The sequence below is a fragment of the Vanessa atalanta genome, chromosome 27, assembly GCF_905147765.1.
Source record: "Vanessa atalanta chromosome 27, ilVanAtal1.2, whole genome shotgun sequence".
Lineage (NCBI taxonomy): Eukaryota > Metazoa > Arthropoda > Insecta > Lepidoptera > Nymphalidae > Vanessa > Vanessa atalanta.
This window is the reverse complement of record NC_061897.1, coordinates 4,541,634-4,569,105: the sequence shown is the minus strand read 5'-3', so window position 1 is coordinate 4,569,105 and position 27,472 is coordinate 4,541,634. Positions and strand designations below refer to the sequence as shown.

General features: G+C 35.7%; 9 protein-coding genes across 9 annotated transcripts; 5 read left to right on the top strand and 4 right to left on the bottom strand.

Annotated features, from left to right (window-relative positions):
• The first annotated feature begins 2,371 nt into the window (after nucleotides 1-2,371).
• On the top strand, nucleotides 2,372-3,397 carry LOC125074360 (chorion class B protein Ld34-like). The gene is made up of 2 exons (XM_047685665.1): nucleotides 2,372-2,528; nucleotides 2,706-3,397. Exons 1-2 carry the CDS (start codon nucleotides 2,481-2,483, stop codon nucleotides 3,351-3,353), a joined length of 696 nt encoding a protein of 231 aa, XP_047541621.1. The 5' UTR covers nucleotides 2,372-2,480; the 3' UTR covers nucleotides 3,354-3,397.
• Nucleotides 3,398-7,517: 4,120 nt separating this feature from the next.
• LOC125074336 (chorion class CA protein ERA.2-like) lies at nucleotides 7,518-8,701 on the bottom strand. Its single transcript, XM_047685634.1, has 2 exons — nucleotides 8,568-8,701; nucleotides 7,518-7,940 (listed from the first exon to the last, which is right to left on the bottom strand). Exons 1-2 carry the CDS (start codon nucleotides 8,616-8,618, stop codon nucleotides 7,584-7,586), a joined length of 408 nt encoding a protein of 135 aa, XP_047541590.1. The 5' UTR covers nucleotides 8,619-8,701; the 3' UTR covers nucleotides 7,518-7,583.
• A 1,261-nt stretch (nucleotides 8,702-9,962) lies between these two features.
• Nucleotides 9,963-10,758, top strand: LOC125074328 (chorion class B protein PC10-like). The gene is made up of 2 exons (XM_047685626.1): nucleotides 9,963-10,095; nucleotides 10,187-10,758. The coding sequence occupies exons 1-2, from the start codon at nucleotides 10,045-10,047 to the stop codon at nucleotides 10,670-10,672; spliced, it is 537 nt and encodes a 178-aa protein (XP_047541582.1). The 5' UTR covers nucleotides 9,963-10,044; the 3' UTR covers nucleotides 10,673-10,758.
• A 3,794-nt stretch (nucleotides 10,759-14,552) lies between these two features.
• Nucleotides 14,553-16,693, bottom strand: LOC125074325 (chorion class B protein PC10-like). Its single transcript, XM_047685623.1, has 2 exons — nucleotides 16,585-16,693; nucleotides 14,553-15,102 (listed from the first exon to the last, which is right to left on the bottom strand). The coding sequence occupies exons 1-2, from the start codon at nucleotides 16,633-16,635 to the stop codon at nucleotides 14,575-14,577; spliced, it is 579 nt and encodes a 192-aa protein (XP_047541579.1). The 5' UTR covers nucleotides 16,636-16,693; the 3' UTR covers nucleotides 14,553-14,574.
• A 667-nt stretch (nucleotides 16,694-17,360) lies between these two features.
• LOC125074339 (chorion class CA protein ERA.1-like) lies at nucleotides 17,361-17,939 on the top strand. The gene is made up of 2 exons (XM_047685637.1): nucleotides 17,361-17,445; nucleotides 17,557-17,939. Exons 1-2 carry the CDS (start codon nucleotides 17,395-17,397, stop codon nucleotides 17,866-17,868), a joined length of 363 nt encoding a protein of 120 aa, XP_047541593.1. The 5' UTR covers nucleotides 17,361-17,394; the 3' UTR covers nucleotides 17,869-17,939.
• A 1,814-nt stretch (nucleotides 17,940-19,753) lies between these two features.
• On the bottom strand, nucleotides 19,754-20,962 carry LOC125074323 (chorion class B protein PC10-like). The gene is made up of 2 exons (XM_047685620.1): nucleotides 20,847-20,962; nucleotides 19,754-20,398 (listed from the first exon to the last, which is right to left on the bottom strand). Exons 1-2 carry the CDS (start codon nucleotides 20,895-20,897, stop codon nucleotides 19,820-19,822), a joined length of 630 nt encoding a protein of 209 aa, XP_047541576.1. The 5' UTR covers nucleotides 20,898-20,962; the 3' UTR covers nucleotides 19,754-19,819.
• A 185-nt stretch (nucleotides 20,963-21,147) lies between these two features.
• Nucleotides 21,148-22,305, top strand: LOC125074334 (chorion class CA protein ERA.5-like). Its single transcript, XM_047685632.1, has 2 exons — nucleotides 21,148-21,236; nucleotides 21,857-22,305. Exons 1-2 carry the CDS (start codon nucleotides 21,186-21,188, stop codon nucleotides 22,247-22,249), a joined length of 444 nt encoding a protein of 147 aa, XP_047541588.1. The 5' UTR covers nucleotides 21,148-21,185; the 3' UTR covers nucleotides 22,250-22,305.
• A 3,017-nt stretch (nucleotides 22,306-25,322) lies between these two features.
• On the bottom strand, nucleotides 25,323-26,088 carry LOC125074337 (chorion class CA protein ERA.1-like). Its single transcript, XM_047685635.1, has 2 exons — nucleotides 25,954-26,088; nucleotides 25,323-25,722 (listed from the first exon to the last, which is right to left on the bottom strand). The coding sequence occupies exons 1-2, from the start codon at nucleotides 26,002-26,004 to the stop codon at nucleotides 25,366-25,368; spliced, it is 408 nt and encodes a 135-aa protein (XP_047541591.1). The 5' UTR covers nucleotides 26,005-26,088; the 3' UTR covers nucleotides 25,323-25,365.
• A 132-nt stretch (nucleotides 26,089-26,220) lies between these two features.
• LOC125074327 (chorion class B protein PC10-like) lies at nucleotides 26,221-27,412 on the top strand. The gene is made up of 2 exons (XM_047685625.1): nucleotides 26,221-26,330; nucleotides 26,866-27,412. Exons 1-2 carry the CDS (start codon nucleotides 26,280-26,282, stop codon nucleotides 27,361-27,363), a joined length of 549 nt encoding a protein of 182 aa, XP_047541581.1. The 5' UTR covers nucleotides 26,221-26,279; the 3' UTR covers nucleotides 27,364-27,412.
• Nucleotides 27,413-27,472: the final 60 nt, after the last annotated feature.

The following is a 27,472-nucleotide window of genomic DNA, read 5'->3' as shown; positions in this document are numbered from 1 at the left end:
TTTTTAAAGATTATCTTAGGCTTTTGGGAAGTTAAAGAAATTATACAATCATACAGTTAGTAAGTTTTTATACAGTTATCGTTTTGAGATCGAAATTACAATGTCGTTATTAAAAAGGATAAAAAACGGAGGTCAAACAATTGAACCTTGAGGCACTCCTACAGAAAACGCGTCTACAGACGATTTTCGCCTTTGTTAGACACAAACTGGAATAAAAAAACGCACACAGCCAAAGAATCGAAAAAAAGTTTTTTATGGTATCTAAAATATCCAACCTCATTATTAAAATGCATAAAACAATTAAATATATTTACAATTAAATATGAAAACTCTATGAACAGCTTACGCAGCTTAGCAGCTGATGATTATTCAGAACTGACACGACTTGGGAACCTTCAAGAAAAGAACCTATTTATTTTTGATGGTGCAGATGTCTATGGTATCGTGTATGGTGATGTCTAGGGAGTTTTCACTTCACTAGGACACTTTCCATCAGGTAAACTCGTTTACCACCTACGTCTTAAAAAATATACTTTGATTTTTTTAAATGAAAGTAACAAAATAAACTGTAATATTTTTTTTTGTCATCTCGTAACGTCCTATAATTCGTGCAATTAATTTAATTTTTTATTGTTGGCTATTCCTAAATAAATATCATAGACCCTTTTCACTTGAGAAGTGAGTTTTCATAGTTTTGTTAAATTATTGTGTAACCGTGATGAACTAAACATTACGTGTAATATAACGAAATTTAGTTTTGATACACACGCATAAATGCGTAATACTTACTTTATTGTACTAATTATTTCAACAATGTTTACAAAAGATAAATTATTTGAATAATTATTTTTATATATATTTTTTTATTATGGCATAGCTTGGCGAACGAGCCAATGGGCCACCTGATGGTAAGTGGTCACAACCGCCCATAGACAAAGGCGCTGTAAGAAATATTAACCATTCCTTCCAAATCCACCGACCTGGGGAACTAAGATGTTATGTCCCTTGTGCCTGTAGTTACACTGACTCACCACCTTATAAACCGGAACACAACAATACTGAGTACTGTAGTTGGCGGTAGAATATCTGATGAGTGGGTGGTCCTACACAGATGGGCTTGCACAAAGCCCTACCACCAAGAAATGTCGATATAAACTTATATTAGTATCATTGGTCTAAATTTAAGGCGAATGAAACTGTGATCCACAGCTGTGTTATGTTATGTGTTATGTACTAAAACCTCCTCCGGAACACGATACAGTTTCTGATTATATTGGCTAGGTAGTTTCTCTGGTAAGACTTTACAATAAAAAAACGTCTCGTTGTTTATTAGTACCGGTAGATTAGAAAACAAAAAAAAAATATATTTGTGACCGACTTTATAGAAAATAAATTATATTTTGCTGGTTTTTGAACCGGTGTAATGTTTATTCAATTGGGTTATTTAAAAGAAAATATCTACTTTAGTAAATCCAAACTCATTTCGATTGGATGTAAATACTTTTTTTTTAACACAATAGGTTCAATCGGCACAATTATCTAAGTTGTACAATTAATCACCCTTAATTTTAAGATAACTTGAGCTCGGAGTCTGACCACCGTTTTTTCTTCCTTTCTTTTTCCACCTCCTCCTGTCACCTCACAATGTGTCCGGTCACCCGATAAGTCAGCCGAGCTCGATCGTGATTGGCCGCTTTTTTTAAACTAGCCAACCACGATACAACAGTGTTACCATCTCTAAATCAGAATAACATCAATAAAAATCATCACACTACTAAAAATAGGGTTCAGTTTTAGCGGTGTATTATTGATAACTATTTATCATCAGTTATTATGTCATCATGAAATAAATAATACTAATCAAATACCGTTTAACCTTTAATATAACATATAACTTTTTCATAAACTTTGATCTATATTTTAATATGAAAAAGTTTCCATAGAGGCTACCGTACCCCTGCACGAAATTATTATTTTGAACACACTTTCTGAACGCAACCGTAAACGTCAAACATGGCCGCCCGTTGAAATGTCATGTCATACAATTTTATGAATTTAATATCGAAATATCTCGATTATACGAATTTAGCGGATACATGTTGTCGACTAAAAAAATTATTATTTTTTAACGATCGATACTACGAACCTACCCACAAGGTAGGTTTCGATCGAGTCTAGACGAGACCTGCACGAAATTATTAATAAAGATGCGTGTTATTAATAATACACCGCTAACACTGGACGTCGCTATTATGTTTATGGTGAAGACCAACGCCTTCGAATATAAAAAAAATATGTACCTGTGTTTATTAACACAACAAAATAAAAATAGTTTTGTTTCTACTAGAAATGGTTTTCGCAATTTACAACAAACATTTTCAAAACAATTGTAGAACATTGAGTAACCGATAACTTTATTGGTATAAAAGTTTCAAATTGCCGTTCAAACATCATTCGAACAGTTCCTTGGATCTGCCAACATGTCCTGCAAAGCCGTCTTCGTCGTCTGCGCGCTGGCGCTCGTCCAGGTATGGTTCAACAAATACTTCATTCCTCCGTCGATATAACGTGCTTCATATCAACATTTAAATTTATGATTTCATTAGCATAAGGCTTGGAAAAATAACAAAACTGTCCCGATGAATTGAAATCAACAGTCTCATACTTTTTTGCCTTAGATTAATAACTATTCATGTTTTTTTCAGTCTATAAGCGCTCAGTTCATCGGAGCTTACGGTGGCTATGGTATTGGTGCGCCCTACGGAGCATATGGTGTCAGTCCCTGCGCTGAAGCCGCTTTCGTTGCTCCCTGTGGTGCTGGTTTCGGTCCGGCAGCCCTCGCTGCATCCAATGGTGGTGGTCTCGCCGTCACTAGTGCTTCCCCCATCGCCCCCACTGGCGTTTCCATGGTGTCTGAGAACGCTTACGAAGGCGCTCTGGCTGTTGCTGGTGCTATTCCGTTCTTAGGCGCTGTGGCTTTAGAAGGTGCTCTACCAACTGCTGGTGCTGGTGCTGTTACTTATAGCTGCGGAAATGGTGAAGTTGCTATTGTAACTGAGGACTTTACTCCTGGAGTCAACGCTTTCGGAGCTCCCTTTGCCTTTGATGGAATAGCCGGACCAGGGTTGGCCTACGATGGATTCTATGGCCCCAGATTAGGCTGTGATGGTTTTGCTGGACCCTACGGTTTCAATGGTCTCGCTGGATCCTATGGCTACGACGGTCTAATTGGACCCTACGGTTACAACGGTCTCGCTGGACCCTACGGCTTTGACGGCGTCGTCGGACCCTACGGCTACGATGGTATCGTAGGTCCCTATGGTTATGGTGGTATTGTTGGTCCCTATTATTAATATATTAAGTATTAAATAATAAAAAAATATGTTCAATTTAAGTATTTTGTTGATTTTATTGAAACCTTTTTGTACACATATGAATATCTCTTAGTTCACAAATTTTAAAATTATATATTCAATAAATCTAAAGAAAAGTTTGTGAGGTCAATATACAAAATAATTGTTATTTAACCAAAGATTATCTTTGGAGTCAGTACTCATAGAAATAGCCATTCTTGCAACAATTTTAACATTATATATGATATACTTGATGGTAGGGCATTGTGCAAGCCCGTTTGGATAGGTCTCACTAAAAAAATATTTTTTTATTTTTTTTTTTAAATCCAGGAATTCTTGACTAATGTTGAGCATAGGTAAATGTATTTAACGATATTAAAAAAAAAACAACAATATTGTGTCCCCAAGGTGTGGAAGTGCCCTAAAATGTGTAGTATGAAAAGCACTATAAGGTGATATCAGACGGTTCATTCGAGTGAATGTTCTTTTGAGTGAATTATTCATTTTTCTTTCATTCCATGTTCACACGGCTTAGATGGAATGACGTAAAAAAGAACATTCATCCGTAGTTTCAGTAACCTCTAATTTAAATCACTAATTAGAGATTTAATAGAGTTTGCCATTATTGTTCTGTCTTTGTATTCCAAAGTTCTGTCTTTGTATTCCAAGATTGTGGTTCCAAAGGCATTGGTAATTCTTAAAATTCTCCAAAAACAGCAACGTATTCTTATCGTTCCACTTGAAGACCATTTTGCCGCGACGTTTGACGTACCGACCGTCTGCTACACCGTTCGAGACAAAGTGGCCGAATCCGAGTGAACGTTCACTCTGAGTTCAGACTGTTCATTTTTCGTTCATTCGGAGTGGGAATGAAAGATGCCGAATGAACCGATCCAACGTCGTTGGATCAGTTCACTAATGAATTCATTCGGCACTTTTGTTTCACTTTGTGTTTAGACGTGTCACTTTGAGAGAAAGATGCAAAATGAAGCACGAAAATGAACATAAAATTAACCGTCTGATTCCACCTTAAGAGAAAAACATATAGCGGTATTTTTCCTGAGCCAACCCCCCCTTGAAGTACTCGCCAGATTATATATTATCTACAGGGCATAATATATGTATATAGGCTACGTTATACGTTGAACTATGCTGTTTGATAATGTTTATCTAAAAAAACCTCTCGGAAACACGTTGGTACAAATTTCAGAAATAATTCAGCGTGATGTGTGTTCAAGAAACGATGATCTTTTAAAGATATAGAAGATATATATTATGTTATTGAACTAACAATGACAAAGTCATAGTTAAAATTATTTATTCAATATTTTTTTTTTATGTCAAAAGGTGGCAAACGAGCAGGAGGCTCACCTGATGGAAAGTGACTACCACCGCCCATGGACATCTGCAACACCGGGGGGCTTGCAGGTGCGTTGCCGGCCTTTCAGGAAAGAGTACGCTCTTTATAGAAGCGTTACACTTACTTATTGATTGTCAAACATTATCGGCGATTTGGAAAGAAACATCTCAGACCTGAGAGGAACTATATTGTCATATTTTACAATTATTTCTTTAAAAACAATAACAAAAAATATATATTTGTAACATTTTTGTTATTTGTAACTGCCACTGATCTCAGCCGATGTCAGCGATCATCTCAGTCCCTAGGTTACATACCTTGGGACTGAGATGATCGCTGGTCGTCCCCGCTCTCAGCACAAGCTTAAGACTTATTTGTGGGGTTAATAGTAATACTAGTAATTAGTTAATCCTTAAATTGGGACATTGTTAACTTTTTTTTTTTAAATTTAGTTTTATTGGAAAGATTGCTATCGAATTCAAGTACTCATATCTATTAATAATTCTAAGTTATTTAGCAAGATTATACTCGTATGTTCTTTATATATAGTTTTTCGTAGTGGCTCAACAACTAATTTAAAAACGTAGGTGAGCACTTTGCCTTGAAGCTTACTTGGGTTCCATCCCGGTAGTAATGCTTGAATATAAACTGTTACAATAAACGTATTGTAACAGTTCTTCAGCAAAGTCTAAAGATAAAATTAGTCCGACATTTTAAAAGAACTGACAAGACTGCAAAAAATAATCATCAAAATTGAATCTGAGACGTTACGTTAATAATAATACGTTAATCTTACAGGTCAGCGAATTACTACTTTTTATAGTATTGGTAGGCGGATAGGTAATTCAGCCATTTGTTTGTATGTGTAAAACATTTAATTAACCATTAGTTACATCACCAATGCGTCACCAACTTTTGCATGTAAGCAAATCCACGAGCGACAGATAAAAAAATATACCGATATAGTTTCGAAATGAGCTCATTAAGTCCTTTGACGGACAACAAAAATTACCCACTTTCAAATATAGACGAAATGATTAAGTTTAAAAAAATCTTGTATAATTTTACATATTTTGTTACGATATCGGTTTACAATGATATGATTTTCCAATACTGGAGGGCATAAATGGCAACTACAACTTACTTGGTGGTAGGGCTTTGTGCAAGCCCGTCTGGGTAGGTACCACCCACTCATCAGATATTCTACCGCCAAATAACAGTACTCTGTATTGTTGAGTTGCGGTTAGAAGGGTGAGTGAGCCAGTGTAATTACAAGCACAAGGGACATAACATCTTAGTTTCCAAGGTTGGTGGCGCATAGGTGTTTTAAGGAATGGTTAATATTTCTTACAGCGCCTTAGTCTATGGGCGGTGGTGACCACTTACCATCAGGTATCATCATCATCATATGCTCGTCCGCCAATCAATGCCATAAAAAAACTACCAAGGAGAATCTGGACAATAACCTGAAAATCGTAACACACTGGCCGAATACTATTCAGATTATTCTTGGAATACAGAATCCCAAGAAGAAAAATAACTCACCTTCAAATTTCAATTGTGATGTTGTCTGGTAAAAATGAGAGCACACAAAAAAATACAAATTAAAGATAGATACGCTAGAGCCGAGATGGCCCAGTGGTTAGAACGCGTGCATCTTAACAGATGATTTTGGGATCGAACCAAGCACCACTGAATTTCCATGTGCTTAATTTGTATTTATAATTCATCTCGTGCTCGGTGGCGAAGAAAAACATCGTGAGGGAACCTGCATGTGTCTAATTTCAATGAAATTTTGCCGCATGTGTATTCCACCAAGCCGCATTGGAATATGCTCCAAACCTTCTCCTCAAAGGAGGAGGCCTTAGCCCAGCAGTATGAAATTTACAGGCTGTTAATGTAAAAAAAATGTAAACGCTTAAGGCACGGACAACATGTCTGATACAAATATAACACTAAAATAAAAAAGTACCCCTTCCCGTATTAGTTTAATCCTTCAACCTTTAAAGGTTAGGTAGACCAGTTATTTCATCATCGCCATCACATCATGGTGGTGACGTCATAGTTGAATTACAAATGAATAAATGGTAATAAATCTTTATAAACATTAAATCCTTTTGAATCACAACATTAAGAAAGTATGAAGCGATTTTTTTTTTGGACAACATTATCAATGTCTACTCTCTTGTCATTTTTACTAGCACTATAAATACCAACGTAACTCTGTCTGTGTATCAGTTCCTCTTCCACGGCCAAACGACTGCACCGAATTTGATGAAATTTACTTCATAAAATTGAACTCAAGACAAAGGCTACTTTCTTTAAATTTAAATTGTGATGCTATCTGGTAAAATAAGAGAGCACACAAAAAAAATACTAGTTAAAGATAGATACGCTAAAGTCAAGTAAAGACAACACGTCTGATAAAAATATAAAATTACACCTTATGACCACTAAATGCCAAGCGAAGCTGTGGTAACAATGAGCCACTAAAATTCCTACCTTCCTCTGCACTCCATCCTAAGCTTATGTTAGAGGTGAGCAGGATAAAGTCTTTGGTCTTGGAGTTAGAACCAAAACTGAGACTCTGTTCGCTGCTAGCCCTTATACCATTGATAAAGTCAAAAGTCAAAAACTCTTTTCAATATCGTAGGATATTCTATCTCTTCATGAATGTCTCGAATTTTGCAACTGAACTTTAAGCCACCTTAAAGCGCTTGAGCTAGCGCGCACATTTAATGTGTGTAACAAGAAATTTTTTAAAGGGTATTTTAAAGGGAAGAATAATTAAATATTAAAATATTAAAAAAAATACTTTATTATAATATTTTAAGACATTAATAACAATCTAAATATATAAGTTTATATATTTAATAAATATATGGTCCATTGCCACAACCACAACCGCAATTGCCAGCTACGGTGACGATACCAGCGGCTGGCAGCTCACCAGCGAAGTGCACGAGACCTAGGATCGGCACTTGTCCAGCAACGAATGTAGTACCAGCGACTGGCATTTCACCAGAAACAGCAACATCACCGATACCAGCACCTCCATACGATGCAACGACATCAGGTACAATTGGTCCGTAAACTTCTGGGCCTCCGTAGCCGTATGGACCAAGACCGTATCCTGGAGCTAAGCCAGCAACGGCTGGACCATATCCAGGTCCTACTCCTCCATATCCAAGGCCATATCCAGCACCTATACACTGAGTGTAGGCATTCTGAAAAAAGTACATAAAATTATTATTATTAGGATCACATGAGACATAAGCAATGCCTCCAAAATAATTTAAATCAAAATACAAATACATTTCTTATAAGTATTTTTTATTTATTTATAATATGTAGACAGAATGGCAAGTGGGCCAGCTGACAGTAATTGGTCACCGCTACCCATAGACACTGGCGCTGGAAGAAATATTACCCATTACTACAGGTTGACCCACTGGCAATGTAAGGAACATTGCCAATGGGTTATCCTGTAGTTAATATTTCAATACCAATGTCTGGCTCTGGGTCCTTACCCATCAGGTGGCTTATTTGTCTGCCTACCCCTTTTATATCTTCACTCTTACGCATTTCCATTAGATTAAGCAGGAATGTATGTGGAACTCGCTAATGTCTAAAATGGCCAAGTGTGCCTTAGTTCGCCTTGCACACCGAAATGCCCACGAAAAAACCAGAGACATACACTCCGTCAATTCGGGGCACGCCACGGGATTGCTTGCGCATGCTGTCATGACGCCCTGATTGGCCCCATTTATACGGGCATTTATAAGAGTTGTTCACGGGATACAGAGAACCCTATTACTATAAAAAATAATAATATTTATAAAAATAATATTTACTTGAATTAATAATGCTTGGAAACAAAGCAAGAAGGTAACTAGGCGGGACATGGCTCCACGTTCGTCTGCAACACTGATATACTCCGTGACACAAAACTTTGCCCTTTATAGGTTATATTTAACTAAACTTTTCAGCCAATAATCTATGTCATAATAATTTGAACGTGATAATAATACGGTTTTAAATTAAATAATTTTGTAACATAATTGCTGTTTGTCATTTAAGTAAATTTACAAATACGATAAAGTCGATAAGGAATTATAAATATTATTTCGACTGTAATTAATATTCGTTAATTATCATACATATATTATTTGTTAATTTCGATAGGTAGGTATACTGGCAACTGGGTTATCTGATGGTAAGTGGTATCCAACGCTCATAGACAATGGTGCCGTACGAAATATTAACCATTACAACAACATCCTTAGGAACTAAGATGTACCTTTAGCCAATTAAACTAAAATTAACTAAACTAAACTAGTCCATTTACCCGTCGACACAATAATACTAAGTATTTCTGTTTGGCTGCAGAAAATAGGTACATTGATTGCTTGGTGCCTACCCGAACAGGCTTCATATTAAAAACAAAAAAAAAAAGTCGGTGTGGCCCACGTCTCCAAGATGACGACAAGCTTGAAGTCCAGCGAAGATATGCTGATATCCATTAAAAATATACAATATAAAACGCCGAAATGTATAAAAATAGAATTTAAAAAAAGGCACTGGCAATTGTGAGCTCGTGCATGTTGTAAATTAAATAAAAAAAAAAAGAACAGTCACGATGCGCTATTGCCAAGTAATAAAAGTTCGTGTAACTTGCATGCATTTTTAAAAGGTATTTAAAAGTTTATTAGATATATAAACTGCAAACTTTTATTTGATTTATTTTATTATCGTTTGTCAGTGTAGGTAGTATATCCAAATCCAGAGAATTATTATTAGCTGACACTTAATTCTTAACTGTGATCAAATTTCGTTTCGACAAGAACGCAAAGAGGTTTTACAAATAAGTTTTTAATGTATAGACGAGAGCTTTAAAGACCAATTTGCGAATATTTAACTCAAGCCGATTTTTTATTTCTATGGATACAGCATTATCTAAGATTTTGTATGTAATATTTTTGTTTAAGCAAAGGATGGGATTTTCCTCGTAGATCCTTATCACTAACCCTCGAGCCAACTCTGTTATAATACGCATAAAGATTACATTTTTCGTAATTTTTATGTTTGGAATTTAATTATTGCTTATTCATTGATAAAATATTGTATAAAAATTTTAATCATATTGACACAATGAAATAAAATCGTAACAACACGATAGGAAATTATGTTGAATACTTTCTCAACTATAATAAAATTTACATAATTGATAACGTAATTATTGTATATAAAAGCCATATGATTAAATCTAGACATCATTCAAATACAACCATCGTTTAAAACAACGATAGAAAATAGGAAATCCTAATCAAAATGGCAAACAAAATAGCTCTCCTTGCATGCGTTTGCTTCATCGCTGTACAGGTAAGATTATTTGCATAAAATTCACGTTTTAAATGCGAAAACAGTAATTTCACATTTAAAATAATTAATTTACTCTTTTCATTGTTTATAGAGTATATCTGCTCAGTGCATTGGACCGTACAATAGCCTTGGTCTGAATGCTTATGCTGCTGGAGCTCCGTTTGCAGCACCTTGGGCTGCTGGTCCAATCGCTGCTGCTGAATGCGGAGCCTTCTCTCCATTTGTGCCATCTAGCGGTGGTGGCTTCACGATTACCAGTGCTTCTCCAATCGCCCCAACTGGTGTCACCGTGACGTCTGAAAACGCTTATGAAGGACCTCTAGCCGTTACTGGTGTCCTGCCATTCTTAGGAGCTGTAGCTTTGGAAGGTGCTCTACCAACTCTCGGTGCTGGTACCATCAACTATGGTTGCGGTAATGGTAATGTTGGAATACTGAATGAAGATTTCGGTTATAACGGTCTTGGGCCTTTGGGCTACAATGGACTTGGTGGACCATTGGCTTATGAAGCTGGTCTTGTTGGCCCTGGATACGGGTACAACGGCATCGGCTGTGGCGGATATGGAGCTTATTTTTAAATTAATTTTATGAATTAGTTAAAATGTTTTGATTGTTGTAAGTTTAGTGAAGTTGTCGAAATAAATAGACTGATTATTAAAAGGTTTTTTATTGTTTACATTACATTCATTAACAGCCTGTAAATTTCCCACTGCTGGGCTAAGGCTTCCTCTCCCTTTGAGAAGAAGGCTTGGAGTATATTCCACCACGCTGCTCCAATGCGGATTGGTATCCACCAACACATGTGGCAGAATTTCGTTGAAATTAGACACATTCAAGTTTCCTCACCATGTTTTCCTTCACCGCCGAGCACATGAAAATTCAGTGGTGCTTGTTCCGGTGGTGGTTTGAACCCGTAATTATCGGTTAAGAAGCACGCGTTCTAACCACTGGGCCATATCGGCTTTTTTATTGTATTTATAAGAAATTAAAATGATCTTTCCATAAATGGCACCATAAATGGGAAAAAAACATCTAGAACATTCTACGTAAAACGTATCGCTGACAATAAACATTCATTCCTTCTATTGATTATAAGGTGAACGATGTTTTCCTTTCTTCTAACATATGCGGAGACTCTCAAAATTTTCCTAAAAAATCAGAGGTTTGACAGAATTGGTGTCAGTGACCTTCGATTCGATTTAACATACTCTACTTATAAGTATATATAGATAGTATATTTTAAACAATTGTTATTTGTACTCTGTCGTTAGGTATGTTGAGTTATATGTATCAGCAATAAAAAGGATGATCAGCAAATAATGTTTTGTGTTAAGTGGGTCTAAAGTTAAACGTAAACATTTGCAGCATTTTTGGAAATGTCGCAAACGGCTTCTTCTACGAAAAAAAAAACAAAGTCTTTTACAAAACACAATCTCTCATCGAGAGATTAAATAAGAAATATCTTGATTCATAACAGTTGATATAGATTTTATTTCAAATACGTCTTTTTCGATTTAAGCCATAAGTCGTTACATAAACTTAAATGTTTCTATTTTTGATTGTAACAGAATTTCATAATGTCGTCTTTTCTTCCAGTCTTAATTAGATTATCTAAAACGTTTCTAGGTCACCTAACTTACATAAATTCTAAAATCAGTAGTTTCAACTTGGTGATTCACCTCAACCATAACATATGATTACCACCATAATACCTCACACCATAATTTAAAATAGCTCTATCAATAAAAACAGGAGCACCAATATCCTCATACATACGCCATTTATAATAAATACGAATTTACTCATGACCTTCTTCAACTTCGTTGCAATATGTCACGAAAAACGATGTCTCAGCAAAATTCAAAACTGTATTGCGATTTGTTTATTTATTTTATTAATAAGGTATAATTTGTTTTAGGCTAAGGCCGTATTAATAAATGCTCTAAATTGTTTTTTTTTTAATATATGTAAATAAATATGCACGTGCTAAATTTCATGCTCCTCGTTTTCTAATAGATATGTTTTATTTTTTTATTTACAATACAAAGATAAACAGCAAACATCCTGGTAACACTTAAACCAAAGTCATTGACGCTGTAAGAAAAATCACTATGAACGTACCGCTAACCATAAGAATTAAGTATGTTATATCCCTATATTTGTTACACAGGCTAACACACTTTTCAAATTTGAACACGTAAAGACAAAATTAATTTTAATTTCAATTTAAAAAATAAATTTTCCCAAAGAATAATTTGTTTAATTTTTTGCTCTCTCGATGACGTATAAACTATATAATACAATATATATATATATATATATATATATATATATATATATATATTGTATTATATATATATATATGTGTGATACGATATTTTCTTAAATATTATTCGTAAAATAACCTAACCTAACCAATTGTATAATCTCGCTGACTTTGTACCACGACTGTTTATTTTGCTAACAGGCAATTAAAAAGCTGACTAAAATTTACATAAGTATCATATATTGTTTTGGCAACCAAGAAAAAGATAACATTACTAGCGATCCACTTTGGTTTCGCACAAAAAAAATTATATGACATACATGTACATATGTATACATACATTATGAGTGGTAAATGTCCATAAAACTTCGGGTTTCGAACTTTTACCATCACCGGTTTTTTTTTTAAATAATACTTCCTTCTACAGGCTCTAAAAAAGCCGAGATGGCCCAGTGGTTAGAACGCGTGCATCTTAACTGATGATTTCGGGTTCAAACCCAGGCAGGCACCACTGAATTTTCATGTGCTTAATTTGTGTTTATAATTCATCTCGTGCTCGGCGGTGAAGGAAAACATCGTGAGGAAACCTGCATGTGTCTAATTTCAACGAAATTCTGCCACATGTGTATTCCGCCAACCCGCATTGGAGCAGCGTGGTGGAATATGCTCCAAACCTTCTCCTCAAAGGGAGAGGAGGCCTTTAGCCCAGCAGTGGGAAAATTTACAAGCTGCTAATGCTAATGCTACAGGCTCGTGGCCCGTACCTTTTTTTACATTTAATGTAGTTTTTTATGCTTATCAGTAGAATTTGCGAATGTAACATAGTCCGCGGGAAAAAGATCCGTAGGTATTTCCGACAGACGGTACAGTCCTTATATAAAGTTAAATAAGTTAAGGAATTTAATATAAAAGAATACAAAGTAGTGCAGTAGGGCATCCACTGAATTTCACTTATTCGAATATATGTTGTAATGGTTTGGTTTTGTTAATGACTCAATTAAAGAAGAAAGTTTTTTTATTTATGTAGTCTACTTGATATTTGAAAATTAAGTGATTGTCTATTCGTAAACCTAAGTATTTTTCACAGTTTTTCTGCTCCATTGGAAAATTGTCAACCGTTAAAATCATTTTATTTTTAGTTTTAAATACAATGTCACAAGTTTTGGAAGCGTTAATAGTTAAAAGTATAGCATTGGTTGGCGGACGAGCATATGGGCCACCTGATGATAAGTGGTCACCACCGTCCATAGACAAAGGCGCTGTAAGATTGCTGTATTAACCATTCCTTACGTCACCTATGCGCCACCAACCTTGGAAATTAAGATGGTATGTCCCTTGTGCCTGTGATTACACTGGATCACTCACCCTTCTAACCGGAACACAACAATACTAGGTACTGCTGTTAAGATGTAGAATATCTGATGAGTGGGTGGTACCTACCCAGACGGGCTTGCACAAAGCCCTGCCACCAACTAAAATTATGATTGAACCATTTATGCAGAACATCTATATCATGTTGAGCTTGAGAAACTATGTTATTTATGTTACCGATAACGATATCGAATAATAATTCTATATATAATAACGTAAATTAAATATATTCGATTATTTCATAAATAATTATTTTAGATTGTTATAATTATGTAAAATAATTAAATATGAAATCCAATTACGTAACACCGTTTTGGAGGCCAGTGTTACCCGATAACACGATGTTGGTAAGTATTGACTTATTAATGTTGTAATGTCTAATCAATTTTAAGTACATGCTATGTCCGATTCGTTCTTCCCCTCATATTTTATACAAAATCCTTTTTATGAGTCTGTTTCAAGTTCGCCTTTTATAGTTTTCTTTTTGTAGCATATTTTTTATTTATAATGTAGCTAGCAAGAGTAAATGGTCGATCTGATGGCAAGTGATCTTCATGGCCCATAGACACTGGCGCAGTAAGTAATTTGAATAATTTCCTACATAAATTCGCCCCGGGAGGTCTATTGCCTAGGGGCCCTGGCATGTATATTCCGGCCCAGATGGGCTCAAACATACTTAGACCATCGACACTCAATAAAAAACTCAAAACTAGATTATAATGGTTTTTCATATAACTATGGTTGAATAAAGCATAAACTATGAAGATATCGAACTAACATAAAATTAAACTACACGATAAATTTAATTGGTCGTTTATTTGAAAAAAAAAACTTAGTTTAGACTTAGTATATTGGGCCACAACCACATCCGCCGTAGCCGAAGCCGTATGCTGGTCCAGCAATACCAGCTTCATATCCAAGGGGTCCAGCAAATCCATTGTATCCTAGAGCTGGTCCAGCGTAACCGAGACCACCAATATAACCAGGAGCAGCGATTTCCTCATTCAGAATAGCAACGTTGCCGTTACCGCAGCTGTATGTGACGGCACCCGCTCCAGCTGTAGGCAGAACTCCTTCCAAAGACACAGCAGCTAAGAACGGCAGCGCACCAGTTACAGCTAAAACTCCTTCATAAGCATTTTCTGATGTCATCGCAATGCCAGTTGGAGCAATTGGTGAAGCGCTGGTAACAGCGAGACCTCCGCCGTTAGATGCGGCAAGATTGGCAGGGCCGTAACCAAGTCCTCTTTCTACAGCACAAGGAGCTGCACCATATGCGCCCAAAAGTGGAGCCTCCCGTGCTAGTATATTTCCCCGTGCAAGACCATCAGCATATCCGTTGTATGCTCCAATACATTGACTGGAGATATTCTGCAATGTTAATTAATTTTATTTTCTGATCAGGATATAAGTATTCCACTAATTCAGATTGTTGTTGTATGGTTGAATAAACTACACACATTCTTCTTAAGAACTCCAAGTGGCTGAAGCCCACTAGTTAGGACATTTACGATACTAAACAAAAAACCGTAGATACTTCGCGTAGATATAAAGTGATTTAAATGGTCAATAGATCAACTAATCTTGAAATGGGGATTTTGCCAAAAATTATTGACACGAGATTCTGCTCTCTTTTTTGTATTCTTTAAAACATTTGATTATTAAATTTATAATTAATAACATCTTAAATTATAAACATTGTTTATTGTAATTTTGTCTTCTATATTAATTTATGTAGAATAATATGCTAATGATAATTGTCAGTACCGTTAGATTATAATATACCTAGCAAGACTAGCTGACGAATTCAATGGTGCATTTAATTTACAAAAATCTAGGTGAAGTTTCAACTGAATGATATATGAGCTGGTTTGACTGCCTCGTTAGTCTAGGGGCTGGCTAGCGGGAAGTGTGTTAAGTCCCGTGCCTCGGAAAGCACGTAAAACTGTTGGTCCTGCGCCGTCCCATCGGATTATGAGAGTGAGTGAGAGGGATATATTATACGTCACAAGTGTGACCCTCACTGTCTTCCTTGAGATTTGTAGGACATTATTGTCATTGTTATATAAGCTGGTTGTTGGATTAGGGTAGCTTTCCTCGGTACAAACAAATGCGTTTCTTTTCTTTGAGTTCCCCCACTCGTGGTTAATAGGAAAAGTACAGACACACCTCACATTACACCAAGCGAATCTCACTTCGAATGAAATTTGTCGAAAACTAGATAATAGCGTGGAATTAGCACATGGATTACTTTCTAATCCGGAAAACTAACTAACACACCGCTCCTTCTCTCACGCGCGAGCGAAGTTAGGTTGGAAACTAGTTTAAGATAATGCTAATTAGGCCATCTATTGGTTAGTTTTGGCCACTGCCCATAGACAATGTTTCTTTATTAATCGTTTCTAACATCACCAATGCGCCACCGACTCTAGTCACATAGAAAGTCATGTCCCTTGTACCTGTAGTTACACTGACACATTCACCTTTCAAACTGGAACACAACTCTACTAAGGATTACTATTTTGCGGTACTAACGTGCGGTAACGGGTTCTAACTTCGGTTAAGGCTCATTTTTTCTAGTCACAATACCACAGAGTATTTGTTTATGTTATGTGTTTATTCATTGAAGGTTTTCAGCATGGCAAGTCCATGGATATAGAGGTAGGGGACGATCAAAGAAACGATGGATGGATTGTGTGAAACACGATATGGCTAGAAATGTTACTCGTGAGATGACGTCAGACAGAGAAGTATGGAAGCAAAAAGTGATGTGTTTATTCATTATACGCTGAAGTTGCTTATTCATTTTATTGATATAGTAATAAAACTTATAATAGATGTTAAAATATTTACCTGCACTAACAATGCAATAAGGCACAACACAACGGAACAATTCGCTGACATATTTAATATTTCGACGGTTACTTTTAATACGATCTTTGGAATGTTTTTACGTTAAATTTTTTTTTTTTAGTTTTTATATAATATATTTTATCAATAAATATTAAGAAAGTATTGAAGATTGTGAAAATATACGTGTCAGAAACACAGGTTGCAATGTTCGACAGAAGTTTATTGTGTCAATATGATATAATACTAAAATTATTTAACACTTTTAACGTTATTTTAATAATATACTAATTAATAGATCTGACTTCGCCTTACGATTATTGTCATTTAAGTCTTAATTATATATAAACAAAAAATAAAAATAGTTAATGTTGAAATCGCGTTTATAACCGGATTGAAGCGCCATTCCGATCCTCTAAGCAAAACATGAACCAAACCTCCTGTCACAGTGGAGTCAATTAGGTGAGATGTTTTACTTTTAATAAAGGTATTTGCACTATTACTCAAATGTTTCAATTGTAAACGGTACAAAGACATCATTTTATATAATACGATTTGTGTTCAAAGCACAACATACAAAAAAAAATTGAACATGCGAACTAAACTAAAATGTTTATAACATAAATAAATTCTTACGTAATCTAATTATCGTTGTATTCATTACCTCTATAGTAATTTCTTCAAAAATCACGTCCGATACACTTACTGTGAAATCGTGAGTTAATGACCACATAATTTAGGTAATTGTCACTATAAAAAGTAAATGATTTATATTCAAAATCATTCTATTTACAATACACTGAAAATACAATCATGTCTTCCTTTACTATCTTTTTAATTTGCGTCCAAGCTTTCTTGATTCATGTAAATACTTTTTTTTTTTAATTGATTCTAACGGGCAAAGATTGGTTGCTTTTTGGATATAACTTCTTTTTCAAAAGTTTTTTTTTTAAATTAATATTGTTTTTTTTTTAGAACGCATACAGCCAGTGCCTTGGCCCAGCTGGGTTGGTAGGATATGGACCAGGTATAGCTCCTGGTGCGTATGGCTATGGACCAGGATATTATGGTGCACCTGCCATCGAAGTAGCGCCTGGATACGGGGGTACTGGTGTTGGTGATGTCGCAGTCGCTGGTGAAATGCCTGTCGCTGGTACCACACTTGTCGCTGGACAGGTACCGATCCTTGGTGCTGTCCGCTTTGCTGGTGATCTGCCAGCAGCTGGAACCGTTACTATCTCTGGTAGCTGCGGCTGCGGATGCGGTAGCCCTGCCTATATTTACTAAATAGAAAGTTACGTTTCTCTGTTACGTACTGTTATAGTAAATAAATTAAATATAAGGAAGATATATATAACAAAAAAAAACATTTTATTTTCACCTACGTACTATTACATATTATTTAAATTCAAACAAAATTTTGACTAAAGCTTCCATGAAGCAATACATAAGTCGACTAGCCATAGTCATAGCCTAGTCGACTATTTTATTTTTAGGGCCCTGATGTCCCCTATGAGTTTATTTGGAATTGAAAACTGACTCTGTTAACTCTGATATGGTCTTGTCGGTCTTACACCTAGAGTGTTTTTTAAGGCAGGTGCTGTCCATCTCGTAGCGCCGAAAGCCACTTAGTCTATTGGAGCATTCGCAGAATTTTGGCCTTTACTGCTTACTGTTGTATGGGAGTGACCGAGGCATGTATAAGATATATCGAAAAACATCTAAAATTGGATGTCGTCGGAATATCACATGTCATTGATTTGACGTTGACGGGTAAACGTTTTCATAGCATTTAAAAGCTACGAATATCGTTCTGGTATGTCAAAGCGTTTAAAGTACGAAAACATTAAACTCACACTCACTGTCTCTGTTTAACTTTAGAGTAATCCATCTCTGAGAAAGAGATGAAGCGAATGTTAAATTGATTTTAATATCACATTCGTCTCTTTCTTACAAATCTTACAATGTGAAGTGAAACAAAGACAAGGCGACATCTGGTAACACCGATATTTAATTCAAATATTCGTTAAGCAAACGATGTCACAAAAATCGGATATCGCCCTTGCCTAGAGTGTACACACTTCAAACTTTCGTACTTGGGGTTTAATTTCAGAATGTCGCTTTCGCCTTATTAGCTCGGATAGTATTCCAACACGACTTTTTTTTATGATATCGTTAGACGGACGAGCAAATAGGTCACCTGATGGTAAGTGGTCACTACCGCCCGTAGACAATGGCGCTGTAAAAATATTAACCATTCCTTACATCACCTATGCGCCACCAACCTCGGGAACTAAGATGTTATGTCCCTTGTGCCTGTTAGTTACACTGGCCCTTACATCGCCAATGCGCCACATGTTTTTTAGGGACGAGGGTTCAAAATGAATTTCTAGTCAATAAAAAAATGTTTATCATATAGATAATGAGTGAGTCATGTTCACAAATCTATCGTTTCCTTGATTATTGAATACATAGTACAGTCTATGTAATCTGTGTGCATGCATCTAATATGAGTACGTGTTCAGACAAATATATTTTCCAGCAACACTGAGCAAAGTTTTCATATTTAGTAGTGGACCTCGAAATATTTGTTATTCGCAGAGGGCCTCAAAATAATTATTGTAATTAAATCAAAATATTCACCAATGGTTTGTACAAAATAAGACATTACTCAAGATAAAAATAATCCATTAGATACAGTTTACTTAGTAATCTGTCCTGTAAACCTAGTAATCAGTCTTCCAAAGTTAACATTGATTCGCAAATTATGACTAGGAAAGACACTATAAGAGATCTTAGAAATGATTATTTCACTAAAGATAGAGATGTGAACTACAATAAATAATATAATAGCAGAGATTTTAAGACGACTTCTATACAATTCAATTATTTAACAATCTATTTCACTACAAAACAATAGAGATCTATTACGATAAATCTGGAACTCACACTTACAAGAGATAAGTAAACGTCCAAAAACGTTTTTTCTAAAGTCTCCAAAATTTCACTTAAAATTTTACTAAAATGATCTTATAGGCGAAATTTTTTTAGTTGATGATAAATTAATTTAAAATATTTACCTAGTATTTCTAATAGTCATTATGATGCTTTAACTTCTTTGTATTCGGTAGATGTTTTATAATCACAAGTATTGGAAATGAAAGTCATAAGGTACAGCTTATTATTGTTATATTCCTTATTTAATTAATCAAACATAACATAAAAATTAATAACAGACTTAGTATACTGCTCCACATCCTCTGTAACCGTAGGCTCCGTTAATACCAGCTTCAAAAGCCAATGGACCATAGCCATATCCTAATTCAGCGGCTGCGATTGGACCATATCCATATGGACCAGGAAACGCGTTATAGCCAGCAGGAGTAACGTCTTCAGTAATCATAGCCACGTTACCATTTCCACAGCTGTAATTAATAGTACCAGCTCCAGCAGTAGGCAGAGCACCTTCCATTGCTACAGCTCCTAAGAATGGTACTGCTCCAGATACAGCTAGAGCTCCTTCATAAGCATTGTCTGAGGTCATTGCAACACCACTTGGTGCGATTGGTGAAGCACTAGTTACAGCGAGTCCACCACCGTTAGATGCAGCTAGAGTAGCTGGTCCAAAACCTCCTGCCCATTCAGCGGTAGCATAAGGCGTGGTAGCGATAGGTGCTGTAGCCCATGTCGCTGCGGCACAGGGTGCTCCCCAAGGTCCATTTGCAGCTTCCCATGCTAAAGAATTCGGAGTACCCCACGCGAAGCCTTCAGCAGCAATGGGGTTGTATGGAACACCAATACATTGACTGTATATACACTGTAACGAAATTAAAAATGTCAAAGCGTATAGAATTAATATGCAATTAAAAAACTAAAAATATCGTCCGTGTTTCTATATCTAGATCTCGATTTAATAATATTAAAGAGTATAAGATTATAAATATAAGACCTACGGCAGTTAAAGGATTATTTTAAGTCGAAAAGTGTAAGAGCTTATGTGAATGGGAAATTATTACAAATTTATACTTTTTAAAATTTATCTAATTTGTAGCGTTATATATTTGATTAAAAAAAATGTAAAGAGGCTTCAATAGCCAACTAGCTGAATGATTTATTCCTAAACGAATTATATAACAAATGACACATTCAGTTTGTAATTTAAAATTCTGGGATGAATGATGTTAAATAAAATTACAAGTTTCCGACGATTCTAAATTTGTTCGAAATTTAAATAATTTTTTTACCACAGATAAAATCTTAATTACCTTGATCAATAGCGCTTGAGCGCAGAAGAGAAGGAATGATTTCGCAGCCATGTTTTTTAACTATTTGTTAGTATCGAGAGCAATGAATGACTTTTTGTAACCAAACAATAGTTTTTATAGTTAATATGGAATGAAATTTCAATCGTTATCTCTGTGTTTATGGAGCAAAACTTAAGTTTAAATCAATTATGTAATTATGGGTGTAATATTATTGAGTAATAACAACCATGATTATGTAAATTTGATAATAATTACATAACTATTAAATATTTTGTGTTATATATATTGAAGGTATGTTAACGAAGAATTATTAAGCGTTTAATTTTAATCAAATTCAAAATGTCGTCCATTGCTTTCGTGTTTCTTTGCATTCAAATCTGTTTGGTACAGGTAAGAATAACATAACTTTTTATTAAAGTATTTTTTATTGATTTAGTAAAAAAGGATTTCGTATTACGTAGTTTCAGTTTTTATTCCGATTATATTAAATGCTTGCGTCATATTCGATTGTAAATGTTTGTAAATGAAACGGTACTCAGATTTTAATATCGTATTGAGGTGGGTTTTTAACAAAAAAAACCCCTTAAAAGGGAATAGAGTAATTGGCAACATGAAGCCAAATGGCCAAATGATGGGTCCAATGAAAATCTTCTGCTCTTAAACTCCAAAACTTTCTTTTCAAGAGTAGAGGTTTTCTAAACAAAGTGGAATGTTTTCAAACTCTTATTTTATGGTATAACTAGTTGTAGCCCGTGGTTTTGCTCGCGTTTTAGGGGTGCGTCGTCAGGTATTAATATTAGGTATGACAAAGTAGCTTTTGTACTTCCTTAGAGTGCAGTCTAGCTTCATACCAAATTTTATCAACTTCGATTCAGTTGTTTGCCCGTAAAAGAACAATAGACAGACAGACAGAGTTACTTTTGCATTTATAATATTAGTATAGATATATGTTTTTTGTTTTAACACGAATCTACTATGAACAAAAAATAATAATTTATATTATTTTTCAGAATGCCTTCAGCCAATGCTTAGGCGCTGGACCACTTGGACCTGGTTACGGTTATGGACCTGGCATTGCTCCAGCAGTTGCAGCTGGCTTAGCTGGTCCTTATGGCTTGGGAGCTGGTTCACCATTCGGCTTAGCCCCTACCGCTCTTGAATTGGGTGCTCCCGGACCATATGGCTTCGCCCCCGCCGCTATTGAAATAGCTGCTGGATATGGTGGCACTGGTATCGGTGATGTGGCCGTCGCTGGTGAAATGCCAGTCGCCGGTACCACAGTTGTTGCTGGACAGGTTCCAATTCTCGGCGCTGTGCGTTTCGCTGGTGAATTGCCAGCCGCTGGCACCGTCTCCATCGCTGGTAGCTGTGGTTGTGGCTGCGGTAGTCCTTACTATTATTGAAATTAATATAAGTTAATAAATAAGTGTTTGCTTGAATAAAATAATTACCAGTTATTTATATTTCTTTTATTATTACAATTTATATAGAATACGGAAGTGAAATAAATTCAAAAAGGAACAAGAATTTAAAATACTTTAAACAATTTACTTACTTACTATACATAGTTCTAACTTCGAATTTATCTTAACATAAATATATAATACATTTTGAGGTAAGCTACTTACTCAAATACGAATCAAATAAAACACAAATAAAACTTTTAACGAATTACAATTAGCGACGATATAGATCTTACTGTCCGCGCCCAAGAAGAAAAATAACGGCGGTTTAATTCGGTTTCGCGCGCTTTTGTTTTTTTTTTGTTCTAGCTAGTTGTATGGATAAAGGAATCTTCCAAATATGTAATATTAACATTTAACAAATTTAAAATGATTTATGTATCATTTTCACCAACGTCAGTAAACATTGCTCCGTACAGTACATCATCATACCTTACATAACCAATACGCCACTAACTTTGGAAACTAATACGTTATGTCTCTGGTTCCTGTAGTTATACTGGTTCACTTACTCTTCAAACCGGAACACAACAATACTACATACTGCCCACATACTGGACTATTCTATATTTATGATGAGTTAGTACCTGTACCTACCACCAAGTACAAATCAAATAATACCAAAACCACGTATTTTTGTCATATAAGAGTATATAGTCCTACTAACTTTATGATTTTTTTACATCTTATCCAGTATTTTAGGAAGCATTACATCGCACATTTTGTTCTTGGCTAACCTAACATAATAATTGTTAATCGTAATAAATTCGCCTACTTAGTATTTATTTTCGCTCGGTGAAGTATTCATTTGGTCTCTCCCAATTTTAATTTCATTCTTACAATATATATTTATTCATTGAAAAATAGCCGTTCTTCTTGGGATAATCTATTTTCCGAACAGGTGTTGGTTTTAATATTAACGTTTTTTTTTATGATTTCGATAGGCGGACGAGTAAATGAGCCACCTGATCGTAAGTGGTCACCACCGCACATAGGCAATTGCGTTGTAAGAAATATTAACCATTCCTTACATCACCAATGCCTGTGCCCTTGTGCCTGTAGTTACACTGGCTCACTCACCCTTCAAACCGGAACACAACAATACTGAGTACTGCTGTTTGGCGGTAGTATATCTGGTGGTATCCGCCAAGTTAACGTAACATGTAAATAACGAGACAAAAGTACTCTGAACTTATATACTTGGATTAAGTATATATGTATGGATTAAGAATGAAATGAATGTTTATTTACGCCACGGCACATATTATAAAAAGTATAAAAAACACTTAATCTACAAAAACCACAACAAGAATGGAAAGAAATTATAAAAAAAAGAGATTTGGTAAGCAATGATAGTAACCGTGTCCTTACTATTCAACTTCCAAGTTGGGTTCCAAAAACCCAACGCTGATTTCCAATGGTACCCTATTAATTTTTGACAGGCTGCGACAATCTATGCCAATACTAGTTGTCGCCCGCGGCTTCGCTCGCGCTTTAGGGGTTGGTTGTCATGTGTTAGGCAAAAAAAGTAGCCTTTGTCCTTCCTTGGAGTTCAAGTTTGCTTCATACCAAATTTCGTCAAATTCGGTTCATTGGTTTGGCAGTGAAAGAGCGACAGACAGACAGACAAAGTTACTTTCACATTTATAATATTATAAGTATAGATTTAATATGAATTTGTTATATATAATAGGATTTATCATATCTTTATGAGATGAAATATCTTTATTCAAACAACTTGTTAAATTACACTTGTCAAAATTATACCACAGGTATAAGATACACCTCAGACCTGAGAAAAACTCAGTTGATTTTTGTAAGAACTTTTTAACTCTCTAAACTTGATCGTGCCGGTACGAATCAGAAGACTGAGATCGTATTTATTAATACCGTAGTGACGTACTTGAGTACTGTCATTTCTCATATCCATGGGCCGAGATAGCTCTCGACTCATGACTGTATTTTTAGATGTTGAAAAAGAGTAACTACTGAGTTTCTTGCCGGTTCTTCTCGGTGGAATCTACATTCCGAACCGGTGGTAGCTTCACTTAATATAGTTTTTTCAATGACGATTCAAAAGTGCTTGTAAAAGCCTACTTGAATAAAATTTATTTTGATTGATTTTGATTTTGATTCTATTAGATTCTTATTTATGTCTGATTTGTTCAAAGTTAAAGGTTGACAAAGAAAGTGCTACTATCTAACCTACCTGTCTTTGAAATACAATTAATTCTTTAACCTCGACTGCTTCAATCGTGTCTTTTTAATATTACGTGACGTTAATGCCTTTATGTTCTGCCCTGCTAGCATAATTAAGAATCAGTATAAAAAAATACTTTTAGCTCAGTATGTATTATGTAATCGTGCTTGCTTTGAGATGTAAGCGTTCTAACCACTGGGTCATATATATCAACGTGTTGTTAAAACTATTATTGTTATGTAATCTCATCATCCTCCTGCCCTTATCCCAATTTTACTTGGGGTCGGCACAGCATGTCTTCTTTTTCTATACTTCTCTATCAGACGTCATCTCACAAGTAACATTATTTCTCACCATATCATCTTTCACAAAATCCATCCATCGGTTCTTTGGTCGTCCCCTACCTCTATATCCATCCACATCCATTCTCAAAACCTTTCTCACAAGATGGTCCTCATTCCTCCTCATTGTTAAGAAAACTATTAAACAAAGATATGTAAGATTGATACCACAATATAAAGTGTATCTCCACAATTTTGTATTTATTTTATTTTGAGATTCAGATAGTGCCTGATGATGGGTTTTCTCCATTACTATAACTCATTGTGGTCAAATCATGATAGTCACCGGGCTTCGCTATGTCTTTCTGTATTGCCACAACGCATCGTCCGTTTTTATAACCGCCATAACACGAATTTCACAATGTTGAATGTGAATGTTTTAAAATACAGTTTTAAACCTAACTTATAAGTATAGTATACAAAATTAACAATTTCTGACGTCACTCTTATTAATCAGATTAATAACACAAAATAATGTTGAAAAATAATTTATTTTATATCTAAGAATGAAAAACTTAATAATAATAAGGACTACCACAGCCACAACCACAGCTACCGGCGATGGAGACAGTACCAGCAGCTGGAAGATCACCAGCAAATCGTACAGAACCTAGAATCGGTACCTGTCCAGCGACAAGAGTGGTACCAACCACTGGCATCTCACCTGCGACTGCGATATCACCAACACCTGTACCACCATATCCAGGTGCTAGTTCGATAGCAGTTGGGGCTACACCGAATGGTGAAGCCGCTAGACCACCCAAGCCATAAGAAGCCAATCCTGCTGCAGCTGGGGCAATAGCCGGTCCATACCCGACCCCATACCCAGGCCCTATTGGTCCAGCTGCTCCAAGGCACTGACTAAAAGCGTTCTGAAAATAAAACACCACTTCAAGCAAAATCTAGCCATTATAACAATAAACCATTGAACTTGAAAATTAAAAATATAACCTATTTTAAATTATAAAATATCGTCTCTACTTATGAATTCTTCTATGGAAATAACGTTAAATAATGCTGTCTTTTTCTTTCGAATATCGAATCAATGATAAAAAAGAGATAGATAGATAACTTAACACCCATTAAACAACAATTTGGCATACCTGTATCAAACAGATTTGAATGCAAATGAAAATTATCGGAAAATAAGACATTTTTAAAATTTATTGAACTTTAAAAATAATATCTATTCCACGAACCATCACATTATATACCTAATTATATATTGTTGCATAAACTTTATCATGTTGACATATAATTGTTTCAGAACTAACTACATCACACTATTTTCATAATGGAATTTTGAAATGATTATCACACAATATTGATAATTGTTATAAGTTTCATTCAAATGGTATATAAGCCGATATCTTTATTGTTTATTCATCAGTTTCAATCAGAAACAAAAATAAAGTATTATTAATTAAAAATGGCGGCTAAAACTGTCCTCGTTTTCTGCGTTCAAGCATTTCTAGTTCAGGTGAGTTTAATTGTTTGAAGAGTTCATCAACTGCATCAACGTGCTGCAAATTTCAAGTTTCTCGGTACAAAATCCCGTACCTATAAAATTCATTTGGCTTTCTCTGGAAGAGGCAGGAGTTGTCTTAGTTACATTTACGTAGCTATAAGCACATAAAATCGTTGGCTTAAGCGAATGAAAAGTACGCAACCTTGTGTGCCCTTAATTAGTCCTTTATTTTCATTAACACTACATTAATAGCCTGTAAATTTCCCACTGCTGGGCTAAGGCCTCTCCTTTTGAGGAAAAGGTTTGACACATGCAAGTTTCCTCACGATGTTTTCCTTCACCGCTGAGCACGAGATGAATTATAAACACAAATTAAGCACATGAAAATTCAATGGTGCTTGCCTGGGTTTGAACCCGCAATCAGCGATTAAGATCCACGCCTTCTTACCACTGAGCTATCTCGCCTCGTCTGTCTAATTCGGTCTCTTAGTTCGTTAATTTTTGTCAGCACAATATTCAGTAATTAAAATATTGACTTTTCTTTCAGATAATCTCTGCTCAGTATATTGCAGCTAATGGTCCTTATGGTATCGCTCCGTACGGTGGACCATGCAATGCTGCTCCATACGCTGCCGCTGAACTTGCAGCTGGTTGCGGCCCAGCACCATTTGCTGTATCTAACGGTGGAAGTTTTGCTGTGAGAAGTGCATCTCCCATCGCTGTCACTGGTGTTGCCGTAACGTCTGAAAACGCATACGAAGGTCCTCTAGCAGTGTCGGGTGCTCTGCCATTCTTAGGAGCTGTCGCATTAGAAGGCCCTCTAGCTACAGCCGGTGTCGGTGCCGTCACATACGGTTGTGGTAATGGCAACGTTGCAATATTGAATGAAGATATAAGCCTAGGTTACAACGGCTTAGCTGGTCCGTACGGACCATATGGAGCGGCTGAATTAGGCTATGGGTACGGCGCACCCTTAGCATACGAAGCCGGTCTAGCGGGACCCGGTTACGGTTACCGAGGATACGGTTGTGGAGGTTTATACTAAGTTTTTATGTTAAGTATAATTATAAGGAAAATAAATTTATCAATTCAAACGTTCTTTTTTTTTATTGTGTCACAGTATGTTCAGAAAAGTTTAGGAATACATCCCGATA